This window comes from Rhodamnia argentea, chromosome 7, assembly GCF_020921035.1.
Source record: "Rhodamnia argentea isolate NSW1041297 chromosome 7, ASM2092103v1, whole genome shotgun sequence".
Classification (NCBI taxonomy): Eukaryota; Viridiplantae; Streptophyta; class Magnoliopsida; order Myrtales; family Myrtaceae; genus Rhodamnia; species Rhodamnia argentea.
In genome coordinates, this window is record NC_063156.1 from 1,164,860 (window position 1) to 1,180,533 (window position 15,674).

General features: G+C 42.2%; 3 protein-coding genes and 1 non-coding gene across 4 annotated transcripts; 3 read left to right on the top strand and 1 right to left on the bottom strand.

The window, feature by feature from the left end:
- Window positions 1-7,281: 7,281 nt before the first annotated feature.
- On the top strand, window positions 7,282-10,549 carry LOC115740876 (probable methyltransferase PMT15). The gene is made up of 6 exons (XM_030674515.2): window positions 7,282-8,120; window positions 8,697-8,907; window positions 9,020-9,296; window positions 9,419-9,811; window positions 9,903-9,980; window positions 10,064-10,549. The coding sequence occupies exons 1-6, from the start codon at window positions 7,371-7,373 to the stop codon at window positions 10,308-10,310; spliced, it is 1,956 nt and encodes a 651-aa protein (XP_030530375.1). The 5' UTR covers window positions 7,282-7,370; the 3' UTR covers window positions 10,311-10,549.
- A 1,175-nt stretch (window positions 10,550-11,724) lies between these two features.
- LOC115740932 (stamen-specific protein FIL1) lies at window positions 11,725-12,600 on the top strand. The gene is made up of 2 exons (XM_030674585.2): window positions 11,725-12,094; window positions 12,392-12,600. The coding sequence occupies exons 1-2, from the start codon at window positions 11,824-11,826 to the stop codon at window positions 12,400-12,402; spliced, it is 282 nt and encodes a 93-aa protein (XP_030530445.2). The 5' UTR covers window positions 11,725-11,823; the 3' UTR covers window positions 12,403-12,600.
- A 1,199-nt stretch (window positions 12,601-13,799) lies between these two features.
- LOC115740942 (putative non-specific lipid-transfer protein 14) lies at window positions 13,800-14,534 on the bottom strand. The gene is made up of 2 exons (XM_030674596.2): window positions 14,129-14,534; window positions 13,800-13,981 (listed from the first exon to the last, which is right to left on the bottom strand). Exons 1-2 carry the CDS (start codon window positions 14,485-14,487, stop codon window positions 13,969-13,971), a joined length of 372 nt encoding a protein of 123 aa, XP_030530456.2. The 5' UTR covers window positions 14,488-14,534; the 3' UTR covers window positions 13,800-13,968.
- Window positions 14,535-14,741: 207 nt separating this feature from the next.
- TRNAV-AAC lies at window positions 14,742-14,815 on the top strand. Its single transcript has one exon. It is a non-coding gene; the product is annotated as a tRNA-Val (tRNA).
- Window positions 14,816-15,674: the final 859 nt, after the last annotated feature.

Genomic DNA, 15,674 nt, shown 5'->3' on the forward strand with positions numbered 1-15,674 from the left:
CAACAACCATTTGCGTAGATAAAAAAAGAGAGGCTCAGCTCCGGCTTAGATAAAACCTCTGAAACTCATATCGCTTGCTTTCTTTTTGGAAAGGTGGAGATTGTTGCAAAAGGAAAGAAGTAACTTGTGATAAAGTGTACGTATGGCCATGTCATCGAGCTCCAATTGTTACCCCAACCTGTAAGAGACACTAATATTACTATTGCTGTAGGAGCGAAGCTTTGCATGGCTAGTAAATCGAACTCTTATTTATTCGACTTGAGATACTAGAACTACGTGGACTTAAGTGGCTCCTTGACTCGATGAAGCAATTGAAGTATCTCAATTTGTTGTGTCAAATCTCATCGGTTGGCCAAATCTCACTCAACGACAAGCCTGTTCATCTTACAAAGATATACGGGCTCACTAGCTGGCGAAAATTTAGTCGGCCGATGAGCTAGGGCCTTATTTGAGACTAGGTTGGCTACTTCACAGTCTTATTTGAAATAAAGTCCACTTAAAGCTTCTTTTGAGAAAAATGATCTCACTTTATACTATTATTTGAAGTTTTCCCTATTATAATAGCTCAAAGTTTAGCCCAATAAGTTAAATATTAAAAATCCTCTCTAAAACCTTAGAAGGCCCAAACCCATCCGAAAGTCCGGCCTCACCCACAGGCCTGGAGCCATTGTCTCCAACAGAACATGCATGTCGGGAGTTTCGGAGCATGATAGAACCTCTTAAACCTCCCCGATTAACCACTACCGGCGAAGGTGGCCCGTTCTCCTTTCGTGTTTAGTGTCTGGGGAGAAGGATCAGTCATTTTTGACCTGAAGATTCTGCACCACTATTCCTATTCTTAGTATCCAGATCTGTCAAACGGATGGATGGGATCAAAAATGGTCCGATCCAAATTGATCCATATAACCCATTTCGACCCATTTCTATGCAATATAAATCTAATGACTCAAATTAATCCATTTAACCAGACCCATGTTGCTTAAACATTTTCATATTTAACCTAATCTAAGAAAACATTTTTTTTAATAAATTTGTAAAAAAAATTATATTGCTTAAACACCATGGACAATTTTTTTCATTTTTTTTAAAAAAAATCTGATTTATCTTTATTGTCATTTTTTATTCTAAGTCTCGGACATCCCTCACCAGATTTCATAGAAAAAGGAAAATTAAAAAAAAATGATATGTATATGGTTCGCTTAAGCTTGTCGGGTGATCCATTTATAACCTATTTAAGGCCAACTAAGTTATTGGGTAACCTATTTATGACTTACTTAAGCTTGTTTTAAAACTTAGGGATACTCATTAATGACCTGCACCATTGGGTTAAAATATGGACTCTAAACTCATTTTGCCACCTTTATCTGTATCATAAAAAACCATGCACTACTTAAGTAGATTTCAGCTGCTCTACTTGGGGAAAGAGGTAAGACGAGAAAGAAAAAGGACATCTCTTTTCTTGTCCTTTTGGTCTTACTTGTTGCAGTTGACCTGGATAACTATCTCTTGTAGATAATATCCTACACTGGTTAGCACTTGCTCGACTAATGTAGCACAAAAGGTGGCCAACCCATTTAGTCAAAGGTCGCTGCAATTATTTAATCTATTTATGTTTGGTTAAGAAACATGCAACTGGACAACCGAGATCAGATCATTGGGTTAGTCAGTATTGTCTAGACAGTATTATGCCTCGTTCCGAGAAGTGCCCTTATACTTTATCCTTTTTAATCATATCTGTCCCCGGATGCTAACTTGGTTCCTTGCTGTCATGTCCAAGGTCAAGAAAGACCAAGGAATGCATGTACATAAGCGATCCATGCTTCGTGGGGAGGCACGTCCTCATCGAATCACTTTCTTTTTAAAACTCGATTTGGTCAATTTTAAGGATTTATGAACTTTAGTGAGCTTATCGTAAAACTTTCAACATTCAAAGATCGTCCTATGTGCATCAAATCTGTATCTTTATGTGCATCGAGATAGAGAGATCAATGATTTTATTATATATATATTTTTTATTTTGCCAAATTCCTCTTCAAGAAGTTTGTGGAAAAAGCAAAAAGCCTTGCACGGAAACCCTAGCTAAGAAATCTAACTATATGTCCATGGGGGAAAATTATCCAAAAAAATCATAAACTTATTGTACTTTTGCCAATTCAATCATTTGACCTTTTAATTTTGCCAATTGAGTCGTGAGCATTTTGATAATTTACCAATTGTCCTATTGGCTGAAAATCATTGACATAGACGGCAGTCGTCTTACATGACATGAATAATTTTTTTTTTATTTTTTTCAAAAAAGATTAAATTTATTATTATTTTGAATTTTCATTTGTCCTTTTTTTTTCTTTTTTCATTATGCCGCCGAGGATCTCCAGTGACCCTCTCCGGTCGTGAAGGCCTCATCCGGACTAGGTGAGGGCCGGCACACCCGCGACCGGTAGGGCCGCAAAGGCCTTGGGTGAGGCGATCGAGGCAGCAAGTGAGGGTCTTCACAGCTAGCGAGGTTCGTTGGTGACCCTCGTTAGCACAACGAAAGAAAAGGCAAAGAGAAAATAGAAAATAATAATAATTAAATAAGTTACAAAAATTGTTCACATCGGTCTTGACCGTGTCACGTAGGACAAATATCATCCACGTTGGTGATTTCCGGCTAATTTGCCAAATTGTCAACAAATTTAAGATTTAATTAGCAAAATTAAAAGGTTTAGAACTGAATTGATAAAAGTACAATAAATTTAGAACTTTTTGGACAATTTTTTGAGTTTTCCATCAACATCACAAGTTCTCAATCTAGTCATTTCGGGGTTTTGCTTGCATAAATTGCATTTGGTTTGACTAGGGATTTACTTCTAAATCACGTTCGCCGATGCGACTCGAGTATGAAGTTCCACTGGCCTATCAAATTGAATCGATTTATTGTTCGAATGATACCAAAGTTTGGTCAGCCTTAACATTGAACTTATAATAAACTGCAGAGACTATTCTTCTCATATTTAGAAAGATTTACTATCACACTTCCATTTAATGCACGCATTATTCACCAAGAGTTGACTCCAAAGTCCACTTGAGAGTGATGACCTTTCACTTTAAACGCACTTAAGAGAACACAACTTTTAAAATATTAGTTCATTTGCAATTTATAAATCTTCAGCTAGATATAGATTTCCAATTTATTAAGATTAACATGCTAATCAACAAACGTCATAGAAAGATACTCGGTGTTTGCCATCCAAATCCCTAGTGTAAGCTCCTGGTTAGTAATTATCAACTAATAATGCGAGAATAGACTACTAATTATCGGTGTAAAACACCTCCCGCCAAGTACCCTAAGGGTCATTGCAACTTAGGGTTTGGTCCCGTTTGTCTCCTAGCAGAGCGGGTTGCTAACCTCTAGACTTATTTAACGTCAGTCCAAGGCCGACCCCTAAGCCCTCCAATTCTTCCAATATTAATTTTTTTCCTTTCCCTGGTGAGAGGGAAATATCAAAAAGGCTTACGGAAGCAAGCTTTCAGATTTTCATTGAGTCTTTTAAGAACTTGCTCAGGTGCGATCATGCCATAATTTCAAGAGGATCTAAAATACTTTCGAATAATCTACATTAATATCAAGGCCAAGAACCACAAGTTTTGAAATATAAATAGATAAATATGTGTGTGTGTGTTTTTGTTATGGAAGCTCATCGCTTCCATAAGACGAAAGCCCTCCTATTTGGTTAACGAAATTGTATGGGACGTGATGAACCACGTCGACAAAAAAAAAACATAATTCTGATCGAAGACCTTTTTTTTTTTTTTTTTGGGAAACAGTGATTGGTGGACTTCATTCTTTTTGTTCGTGGTACCGTCGGTCGTAGCTCAACATGTGCTTATGAGAACATATTTGTATGCTCGTCGACTAGACGGTGACTCAAAACCCTAGAAAGTCCTTCAAGGCCGTGTAATTTCCTGAAGTGCAAATTACTTTGGTTAGCTGAATTTCGAGCTTTAGTGTGAGATGATCTAATTCTCTAAGAAAAACTCCAGCCTAATTTCCCAAAAAACCGTAAATTTTAGGCTAAGTTCTAATTCTCGCCCGAACTTTTTATGTCTCATAAAAAATCTCTAGCTTTCACTTTAGTCCCAAATTTGCCAACACGTCCAAAAAATCGCCACTAATTTACTCAAAATTATCGACATCAGAATCGGTTAGAAGTACATTAATAAAGCCCGTGATTTCATCAACGCCTCACTTTATAAGAAACAATAGCAACCTCCTGATGTTGATAATATTGAAGGAACCAATGGTGATTTTTGGACGCATGGACAGATTTTGTATTAGAGTGAAAGATTGAGATTTTTTATGAGACAAAAAAAAAAAAGTTTGAGGCAAAATTAAGACTGAGCCTAAAGTTAAGGGTTTTCGTCCAGTCCCAATTTTGCCATGAACTTTTTTTGTTGTCTAGAATCAAATCACAAACTTTCACTCCACTCCTAAATCTACCTCCGTTAACCCAACATTAACAAATTGCCACTAATTTCTTCAAAATTATCAATATCATGGCCACTTAGAGGCTCATTATCAAAACCTGCATCTCTTCATCAGCACCCTCAGGAACAACAACAGCCTTCTTACATCGATAATTTTGAAGAAATCAAAGGCAACTTTTGGATGGAGGGTTAATGGAAACAAATCTAGGATTAGAGTGAAAGTTTGTGATTTTTTATGGACAACAAAAAATCCGGGGCACGATTACGACTGCACCTAAAATTGCGGTTTTTTCCCCAGGGAATTAGGCCTATATAAATAGAATTCTACAAGTTGGCATCAAGTATAGTCCAGGCAAGTTGTATCTTGATTTCCTTTGCCTTCTTTTGGGTAAACATAACATCTGGAGACCATATTGGTTCATCTGCCAGTTGTGCTTTCGTAAATTATTTGGGATCTCTTATGATGGATCCTTGTGAGCGCTAAAACTGAGGTCATCCTAATTTAATTTTGGACTTAATTTGACTTTCCAATGACACTTTTATCGCTCGTTAGTTTAATTGATCCACGTGCTCCAGCTTGATTCACGTGCTTTTTCTACTTTTTTAACCCCGCAATGAACTCTTTTTCCACGGTGCTCAGGTCACTCCCCCGAGGCAATTGTATAATTTGTATTGCTCGCTTCATCGGGACGGAATCGATTCTTTTATTCATCCACGCTCAGATTCAAACGATCCATTCCGCTCTTCAATCACGAGCTAATTCTCCCGATTATTATGATTACGAGACATGTTTAAACTTGATCACGGCTTAATTAAATCATAGATACATAAGTTGTTCTGCTCGAAATCAATTCGTTCGTAAGCTATATGCTTGAATTTCAAGAAAAATAATCTCCCCTTTCAAAAAATCAGATTTCATTTTCCAAAGTATGGCTATATGACGGCACTTGGATTAGAGATCGTGACCCAAGGGCATTAAGATTCCGAAAGCTTTTGCCCATGTTCTTTGCAGCTGGGCCTGGTCCTCAAAGGCCAAGGTCGGGACCCTAGTGCTCATGCCCAAAGACCCCGCTGCCACTCCCAAGTCACGAGCACTCGGGCTCGGGTTTATCAATGGCAGACAGGAGTCCACTATAGAGGCTAGGTCCAAGACCCCGACTCTTGTACATTGGCCCCCAACAACTGTGCATCGATAGTTGACGCTTGTGTTCGGGTGTCTAGTGATTGGACTTTAGAAACTACAACTCTTGCAATCGGGACCCCGATGGTGAGGTCTAAATCCCTTGAGGCAGAGGCCTAGTCCCTTATGCTCAAGCAAGGGCCCTAAACATCTTGTTCCCCGTGAAAGGGTCTAGGGTCCAAACGCCGCCAGGCTGAAGTACCCCAAGGTCGGGCATCTAAGCACCCAAGTCCAGGTTCTACAAGAAAATAAAAGCAAGGTTTCCTTGCCAAACAAAGGAAAATAATTTTTATGAGCTTCAATTACATCGACAGGGGCATCTCATTGCTAATAACAAGTTGGTTCTGTTGCTTAGAGCTGTAGTTTCCATTCATTTCTATCGACTAACACTGATCCACATGTTCTAGGGACTAATACATCACAAAGAAATTGTACCTATGACTAAATTAATTCTCCCTAATCAAAATTTTATGTGTTTGTACATATGGATATAATTAAAAGTCAGAAGTGATGTTTCTATGTTACAACTGGTTCAGGTTCCATTTGGCTGCTAAGTAAAAGTAAGATTGTCAGAAGGTTTATTATTACATAGGAGTGGACCCCGGCTCTTTTAAATTGTGCACTGATTGCCTAACCACTCGGGGAAGCGAAAAATAATAAAGACTAAAGTACATGTAGGGTACGTATTTTGACGCCCCGTCCAGATAAAGACTGCCCCAGACCATGTAATCACGAAAATGCCACCGTCGGTCAAGCTATCACCACCCCCCTTCCATTTGCGTCATTTTCACATAAACTATAATTAAATTGGATCGGATCGAACACTTCAAATTTCAAGGACGCATTCCGTATTGTTTTCCTTTTTTTTTTTTTCATATTAATAAAAAAAATTATTCAGATAAATTTTTTTACTATAGATAATTAATAAAAAAAATTACCAAAAAAATACTAAATTTATTGCAATCGTATCAATTCAACCTTAAATCTTTTTTTATCAATTGAGTATTAAATTATGTCAATTCAGTCCATCGAAACACAGAGACATGCCCATCGCTTTCTTTGTTTTACCTAGGACAGTGTCAACCTGGGGCACTCCTGGTGGCCCCCACCCAATGTCCCAAAATAAATCTCACTTGGCGATTCGCATTTAAAAAAAAAGACAACCCCACATATTATATTTAAGGCAACAAATCGGGACGTACCTAAATCAATTACTCTCATTTCCAAAAATATTCTGAATTCCCCAAAATAAAATCCCACCACCTTCTCTCCCTCTCTCTCTCTCTCCCCTAAACTTCCCCCTTTTAGAACCAGCCAAGTTTGCCCATATTCTCAAGCTATATAATGGGCAACAAGCGTATATTGTGACGTCACTTATCAAATATGACGTGATTTCTTTACCTTATTTTCATGCATATGCATAGTCGACTTTTTTTTATTAAGAAATACGAAGATGGAATTAAATAATCAGAAAATCACACCTGTCGGCTGTCGCCCACATGACCAACTTGTTCCTATAACCTATTCCTCGTCAACCCCCCACCTCCTCAAATCTCCCTCTCCCCCTCCCCCTCCCCCTCCTATTAAACTTCTCCCACTCTCTTCAATCCTACTGTCCCAACCCAAAACACAACCAAAGGCGAAGCAAACCATCCCCGTCGCCGTCGCCGTCGCCGTTGCCGCGGCCGAAGGTTGACTCGCTACCCACCGCCGGCCACCACCAATGGCTGGTCCGTACGCCCCCTACCACCCCACTACCAAACCCGCCGCCTCCACCACCTCGTCGTACCTCATGATCAGAAACTCCAGCCTCTCCACGTGGGTCCTCATCCTCGTCCTCTGCTTCATGTCCTACCTCCTCGGCGTCTGGCAACACGGCGGCCCAATTTCCCCCGCCACCTTCTCCACCACCTCCACCACTACCGCCGCCATCCCCTGCCCCTTGTCCACCGGAAAGAGATCGTCCTCGTCCTCGTCCTCGTCCTCCGCCTCCGCCTCAGCAGTCGCCCTCGACTTCGAATCCCACCACCGCCAGGACGACATCGGGGACGCCGAGCTAGACGACCGCCCCAAGACTTACCCGGCCTGCGCGGCCAACTTCAGCGAGTACACGCCCTGCGAGGACGTGCAGAGGTCGCTCCGGTTCGACCGGAATAGGCTGATATACCGGGAGCGGCACTGCCCGGACAAGAGCGAGAAGGTGAAGTGCCGGGTGCCGGCCCCCTACGGGTACAGAGTACCGTTCCGGTGGCCGGCCAGCAGGGACCTGGCGTGGTACGCCAACGTGCCCCACAAGGAGCTCACGGTGGAGAAGGCGGTCCAAAACTGGATCCAGTACCAGGGCGACCGCTTCCGCTTCCCCGGGGGCGGCACCATGTTCCCCCACGGCGCGGATGCCTACACCGACGACATCGGCCAGCTGATCAACCTCAAGGACGGGTCCATCCGGACAGCCATCGACACCGGTTGCGGGGTGAGTCTTTCCCGTCGTTCAATACATCAATTTTCTCCGATCAGTCAGATACACGTTATTCTCCTTCGCCGATGGTCAGCTTTCTGTGCATTATGGAAATCTTTGATTTATTAATTGCTTTGGATCGAGTTGCCAAGAAGGCGCAAATGAGCGGGTCGGTCAGAATTGCTTGTGTTTCTTTAATGGTAATTAAGATTCGGATTCCTAAGGTTTGACTGGCCCGGCTCGACTCGCCAAGTTGAATCTTTCATCGGAGGAATAGACGGAAGGGGTGCACAAATTGCTGGCCGGCAAAAAATTAATACTGCGGTACACGTCTCGAGTCATGGGAATCCTAATCTCATTTGCCCAATTTGATTCCTTCTTTGAAAGGGAATCAAATCCTGGATTTAATGTTAAGATTCCTATTAAATCGCAATTAGTGAGGTAACTTTCCTCAAGATGCATCCCACTAGTTTGTTGGGCCGAAGTTGTTCGGTCTGAAAGAATCGGTCATTACATGAATTTCAATAGTTAAATTTACTATACATTTATATCTTGATTAGCCATGGGATGAATCATGTTGTTCAAACGTAGGTGGCCAGCTGGGGAGCTTATCTTCTGTCTCGAAACATACTGACAATGTCCTTTGCGCCGAGGGACACGCACGAAGCTCAAGTTCAATTCGCCCTCGAGCGAGGAGTGCCGGCCCTGATCGGCGTTCTCGCGTCCAAGAGGCTTCCATATCCGTCCAGGGCATTCGACATGGCCCATTGCTCTCGGTGCCTCATCCCTTGGGCTGAATCCGGTAATTCTCACATGCTAATCTTCCTCGTGATCAGTTGGCTGTTGGTGAAAATGTGATTGGAACGAGTCGAGTCGAGTTGATTAATTGACTATTCAATTGGTATATGGAATAGGTGGAACGTACTTGATGGAGGTGGACAGAGTTCTGAGGCCGGGCGGGTATTGGATTCTGTCGGGTCCGCCGATTCGATGGAGGAAGTACTGGAGGGGCTGGAATAGGACCCAAAATGACTTGAGATCCGAGCAGAACTCGATCGAGAGGGTGGCCAAGAGCCTGTGCTGGACCAAGCTCGTCGAGAAGGGCGACATTGCCGTCTGGCGAAAACCCACCAACCACTTGCAATGCAAAGTGAACCAGTTCTGCCCGACCCAAGATCCGGACACGGCCTGGTTCGTCGTCTGTTATCCTTTCACTATTTTTTTTCTATTCTGATTGATGATGAATGTTAAGAAAAATAAAATAGTGCTCGATATAATACAACTGATTTTCTAAATGGGTTCATTCCTTTCAGGTACACCAACATGGACACTTGCTTGACCCGGCTACCGGAAGTCTCTGGCGACGAGGAGGTCGCAGGCGGCCAGGTGGCAAAGTGGCCGGAGAGGCTCAATGCGGTCCCGCCCAGGATCAGCAAGGGAACAGTGCGGGGCATCACAGTGGAGACCTTCCGAGCGGACGCAGAGCTCTGGAAGCGGAGGGCCTCGTACTACAAGACGGTGAACAACCAACTGGGGCAGGCCGGGAGGTACCGGAACCTGCTTGATGCGAATGCCCACTTGGGCGGCTTCGCGGCGGCGCTCGCGGAGGATCCTGTCTGGGTCATGAACGTGGTCCCCGTGGAAGCACAGGTCAACACGCTCGGAGTCATATACGAAAGAGGGCTCATCGGGACTTATCAGAGCTGGTAAATCCTGAAAAATTTGCCAACTCCTTTCGTCTATCTTTCCTTTTTGGGCAACGTTGTAAGTAATGTCGTCTATTGAATCCTGGAACAGGTGTGAAGCCATGTCTACTTATCCTAGGACTTACGATCTCATCCATGCCGACTCGTTGTTCACCCTCTACAAGGACAAGTAAATCTCTTCTCTGATCCAACCTTAAATTAATCACCATAACCTAGTTACTAATGTCTTCGGGTGAACGTGTGGATGAACAGGTGCGAGGCAGAGGACATATTGCTGGAGATGGACAGGATCCTGAGGCCGGAAGGGAGCGTGATCATCCGGGACGACGTGGACGTGCTGGTGAAGTTGAAGAGGATGATCGACGGGATGAACTATGACAGTCAAATCGTCGACCACGAGGACGGCCCCCTCGAACGGCAGAAGCTCCTCTTCGCCGTCAAGTCCTACTGGACCACCCCGTCAACTTCCGGTCACCGTCGATCCTCCACTTCTTCATAGGAACCAAATTAATTCACTTTTCAGTGTTTTCTTCTTCTTCTTCTTCTTTTCTTTTGCTTTTTCATGTTTTGAGCAATTCTTTCATGATGAAAAAAAGTTCCAGATAGATCCAGTGCCAACAAAACCCTAACTCTTTGAAGGGTCGCTCTTCTTCTTTGGTTCGTCCTCTCTTTTTTTCTAGGGTTTCAAGTGATTTGTTTGTTACCGGTAGACGCGTAATTTGGTGTATGTAATCCTGGAAGCAATAATGTCCATTGAAGAATATGTTCTATCTCCCTTCTCGCCCTTCGCCACGAAGTTAAAATTCTGAATGCCATGCCTTCGAAGTCTGAAGTTGTCTACTGCGCTTTGTGTTGGAACGAGGTCTCACGGAAATTAGGGCAACACCGAACTCGAGCCTAGAAATTGCCCATCAAAACCCTGGCACGATCCTCGTTGATCTTCGATTGGGATCTCGAGGTTTCTTTCTGCTTGCCGAGGAGGCATTTGAATCGTAATGGCAAGGGGAATACACCTCGTGCTTTGCCGAAAGAAATGTTCTATCACTTCACTTTCTGGACGATTCTTTTAAATGTCTTATTTCAACCGGATGGCTAAAATCAGAAAAGCTTGTAGTCTGGACCAAGGGTTAGAATTTCATGGCTCGGATTTAGCCATGTGCAAAGTTTTTCAAAATACACAATATAAGTACAGGAATAATTGTCCAAAAAGTACTAAATCTCTTATACGATGGCCAATTCAGTCGTAAACTTTCCAATTGAGTCGAGTTAGTCCTTCACCTTTTGAGGATTTGACAATTCAATCCTAAATCCATTCATTCGTGTCAATCTAGCCCTAAATCTTTTGAAGTTTTGCCAACTTATTCCCAAACCTATTATTTGACAATTGACCGAAAGGACTACATTGACAAACCGTCAAAAGGTTAAGAATAAAATTGGCATAATTAAAAGATTTAAGACCGAATTGGCAAATCGTCAAAAGATTTATAATTAAATTGGCACAATTTAACTTCTCATCAATATTCACAATACATAAAAAAAAAATCTTGTTTTTTTTTTTTGCAGGGAAAAATAGAATTGTATTTGAGGGTATAATAATAATCAAAAGTGTGATTTGTCATAATTCGATCTACTTCGGGCTTTTTTTTTTTTTGGGGGGGTGTCGAAAGTCGACTCCGACTCTGATATAACGAAATTGTGCTCTACGCTGACCTATACGGACGTATATCAATGATCTAATCAAGAACTTCCTCGTATTATCTTTTTCATTTGTGTATTAATAATTCAAAAATCATCCCACAAGAATTAACAGCTAAACGCAGATGCAATGATCTCAAAACCCTGGCAAATTAGGTGGTTCATGCTAAGAAAAGAGGCGCTCCACCCTCCCGCAAGCTAATATATATAGGGGCAAAACTCATGCACTTACCACTCACGTACACAATCACATCTGCTAACAAATTATAGTAGTAGCACTTTTCGTCCCTCAGAAAGCAAGTGATCATCGATCGGCTATGGCGTCGGTTCGGGCCAAGTTGCTGATGATGTTCCTGGTGGCGCTTGTGGTGGCCCAGACCCAGGTGGGCGAGGTGCGAGCGCAGAGCTGCTCAACCCAGATGGCCGGCCTCAACGTGTGTGCGCCATTCGTGGTGCCTGGGACGAACAAAGGACCGAGCGCCGAGTGCTGTGGCGCGCTCCAGGTGGTGGAGCATGACTGCCTCTGCAGCACTCTTAGGGTCGCCACCAGCCTTCCTTCGGCGTGCCACCTCCCTCCCGTCTCGTGTGGTACGTCCTACTTTGATTGTGTTCGATCACAATTTTTCCAGTGACAGTGGACAGAATCTAATCCTTTTCAAATAGTAATCGCGCAATTTAGCATCTTGAGTTTTTCTTCGGTCTCGACTAAGGTTGCATCCACCCATTAGGACAAAATCCTAGACAATATCTTCACATGACTTGGTATCATAAGAGAGTTCTATGTGGTGTAGTAAAAATCAAAACAAAGAACGGGGAAATTGAAAAGTTGTATTACTCTCTTTTCTTCTTTCACCTTACCTTTCTGTTTCTTTTGCCATTTTGCAGATTCAATGTGATGAAGACCTCGGTGACTGCTGATCTGCTGGCTAATGAGTTGAATAATATGATGAACTCCTTTTTTTCCATCTTCCGTTTATCTTTGTTCGATACTTCCCGGCACGTTCATCTGAAAACTCAGCAGATGCCCTGTGGCCCAGAGATGGGATCACCTACCATCCGATGAAATAAAAGAATTCTTGTGATCTTTCTTGCAATTTTAGTTACAACTACGGCATGGTCTGTATAATAATTTGCCCTATTGCAGCTATTGCTGTCTTCTATCCGAAAATCGAATAGTACAATACATGACCAAAACTCGAAAGAGATGGTGGAGAAATTAAAGTTAAAGGGATTAAGTGTGGTTTGATGATGGGAATAAACCTGTTCGATGGATAAGAATAACGATTGCACATAGGGGAAGATGAAAGTACTAGAAAATCCAAAACATGTCATGAAAATTAAAGATGTGCGAGGCCCTTTCTAAGCGCCAGCGTTTTCATTTTACCTAATGATTTGGGTTTAATCGACAGTTTAAACATATCGACAGCATCAAGACATTACAGAAATGCAAGGAAGTGTCTTCGGCCTCGGATTCATCTGCAATAGATTGAATTGAACCATGGAAATGGAATCTCTAAGGCGACAAGAGTACCAAGTATCCAATACTATTCTGAGAGTGATCTATGGTAACGATAAGAAACTGTTTTTGGGAAGCCTGCGAAATGCGACAGTTACTGCCGAAGGAATTTGTGGAAGTCGATGTCCTATGTCACAATATCACCAGTTACATTGTCGAATTCTAGCGAGGAAAAGTTTGGCACAGAAGAAGGCAATCCGCTTTGCCTTTCGCGATCCCCATTTTTGGAAACAGATCAAGTACGATCGTTTGTACTTTCACATAAACTTGACATCATTTGATTTGTTCCGGAGCCTGGTTTCTCTAACTAGTATATCAAACGTACTTACCCTGAATCTAATGATGTAGAATTTGCAAGAGATCAACGGTCAATTTTCTGGAATAGAGTAATGAGTTGGCCCCTAAATATACGAAAAATAACTTTGAAACCATGTCGGATGATCTTCCAGTCTAGCCATGGTATCGTGCACACAACAAGTTTTCCTCTGCATTACGATTCCCCTAACTATCCGAGACCAAAAAGTTACAATCTGTTTATGTAAATGGTGGAGAAATCCATTGGCAACGGTTCATCTAAGTAAAAAAATCTCAGGATATGATGTGTTTTTTGCTTGGACTTAATTGCAATGGTGATGGAGATGGAAGGATTGCTAATTGTGGTACGTTTTATGCTTCCATCCTAAGATGAGGCCGCACTTCTGAGCTTCAACAATGGCCAATGTCGGTGATCGAAGCTTCCTTCATCACATCGAACGCAATCGATTCATCAAGAAAATGGAAAAGAACATTTCAATTACAAAGGAACTCTCATTTATTTCATGGTTATAGGGAATAACGGTCGAGTCGAGTACATATTCTCAGCCCTCCCTAAAGCTGATATGAAGGGTAGATGCCCTTTCTTTATTAGGCCCTCCATTTATCTTCAAGCTTCGCTTCTCGATCGCTCTCAACTCTGCAAGCTGCAACATTCATTGAACAAGAGAAAGAGATTATTTGCAGAGAACTATTGCTCCATGTCTTTTACCTAGCAAGACCAACAAGTTGACCAACATAGTAAAAATCCCAAGAAAGAGGGGAGAGAAGGAGAATGGAGACGTGGGGCTCACTAGTTGCAGTCGGTGTTGGGGCTGATGCTGAACCCAAGAGAGACCCCGCAGAACCCAGCGAGGGTGGCGATCGCGGTGGCGTTGGGGCTGTAGGCGTCAATGAGGCCCATGATGCACGTGCACACCGCGTGCCGGTCCTCCAGGGGCTCTGCCACCATGTTGAGGGTGGTCATGGCGTCGCAGCAAGGGGTCCCCGGGTACGGGTCCGGCGTCCCATAGGCTATGAAGGTGGAGCACGTCGATAGGAGCGCTGTCACAGTGGCGCAGTCCACAGCGGCTTCGGCGGCCCCAAGGAACAAGAGGGACGCGATCATCATCGTCGCCGTCATCGGCGTTTGGACGCTGCGCCCTCCTCCCATTGCACTCCCAACTGCTAAAAAAGCCTTAAGAAGGCGATGCCGCTTGTCTCTTAATTAGCTCCTCGGTGGAACGGAACATGCAAAAATTTCTTTTACTTGGGTTTGGACCGATGAATTGAAGACAGAATGTGAGTGGGTGGGTGCCCAATGAGATGCGCATGAACATGCAAACTCATGGAGTTCAAAAGTCTTTCTCTCGCTCTGCCTCTAAATTCTTCTTTATATTAAAAGATATGCAAAAAGGGACGACAAGTGGTGTCGTGGTGTAGTTGGTTATCACGTCAGTCTAACACACTGAAGGTCTCCGGTTCGAGTCCGGGCGACGCCATTTGCTTTTGTTTTTATCTCTCTGTTCGCACCATTTTGTTTTTGTTAATTTCTTTTGAGGCCTCCTTTTTTTTTTTTCTTTCAAATTTTCTCGATTGAAGTGCTTAATATCTTCTTTCTGTGGTGTTTTTTTTTCCTTTGGAAATACTGATGTTCAACGACCAAGTCATTTGTTAACGAGAACTTCAGAACTCACAAATGACAAAATTTAAACAAAAAATAGTGCGAGATGTCCTCTTATGCAACTTGGGCTCCGTTTACTTTGAAAATGGATGTTTCGGGAAATATTTTCCTAAAAATAATCGTTCATATTGCTTTTAAAGATGAAAAAACGAAAAATATTTTCCTCATCTATGAAAATATTTAAACATAAGTTGTTATTGACAATGAAGACATTTTTTCATTGACTAATTATCTCAACTGATACAAATGATTATTTTAAGATTGATATTTTTTAAAATTTATCAATTATTCGCGGAATAAAAGGGGCTTTCGAGGTACTTGTTTTGTGCAAGATAGATGATTTAGTAATTACACAAAAACATCAATCATCGTAGTTAAATTTCAAAATTATAATTTCACGTAAGTAATCCGCTTGCAAGTCTGGTCATGACTCGCGGTTTTTAAGAAACAAAGTATCTTCTGTTAATTTTCGTAAATTTCGTATGTAAAATGTAATTTCCGGGATTTTTCGAAAGAATTAAGATTGAAACCCATTTTGCACGACATGTTGTGATGTCAAGATCCCTTCTTGACCATAACCCCTTTTTTTTTTTTCTGAAAGTTATGAATGGATCGGGATTTTAAGATGCTTTGTTTCATGGAAAAAGTAACGATTTGAAACATATTTTCCTAAAAAA

Coding starts and splice junctions, on each gene's coding strand:
- LOC115740942 (XM_030674596.2), bottom strand. CDS start 14,487: ATGGGAGGAGGGCGCAGCGTCCAAACGCCGATGACGGCGACGATGATG.
- LOC115740932 (XM_030674585.2), top strand. CDS start 11,824: ATGGCGTCGGTTCGGGCCAAGTTGCTGATGATGTTCCTGGTGGCGCTT.
- LOC115740876 (XM_030674515.2), top strand. CDS start 7,371: ATGGCTGGTCCGTACGCCCCCTACCACCCCACTACCAAACCCGCCGCC. Junction 9,297..9,418: donor CAAGATCCGGACACGGCCTG/GTTCGTCGTCTG, acceptor CATTCCTTTCAG/GTACACCAACATGGACACTT. Junction 9,812..9,902: donor ATCGGGACTTATCAGAGCTG/GTAAATCCTGAA, acceptor ATCCTGGAACAG/GTGTGAAGCCATGTCTACTT.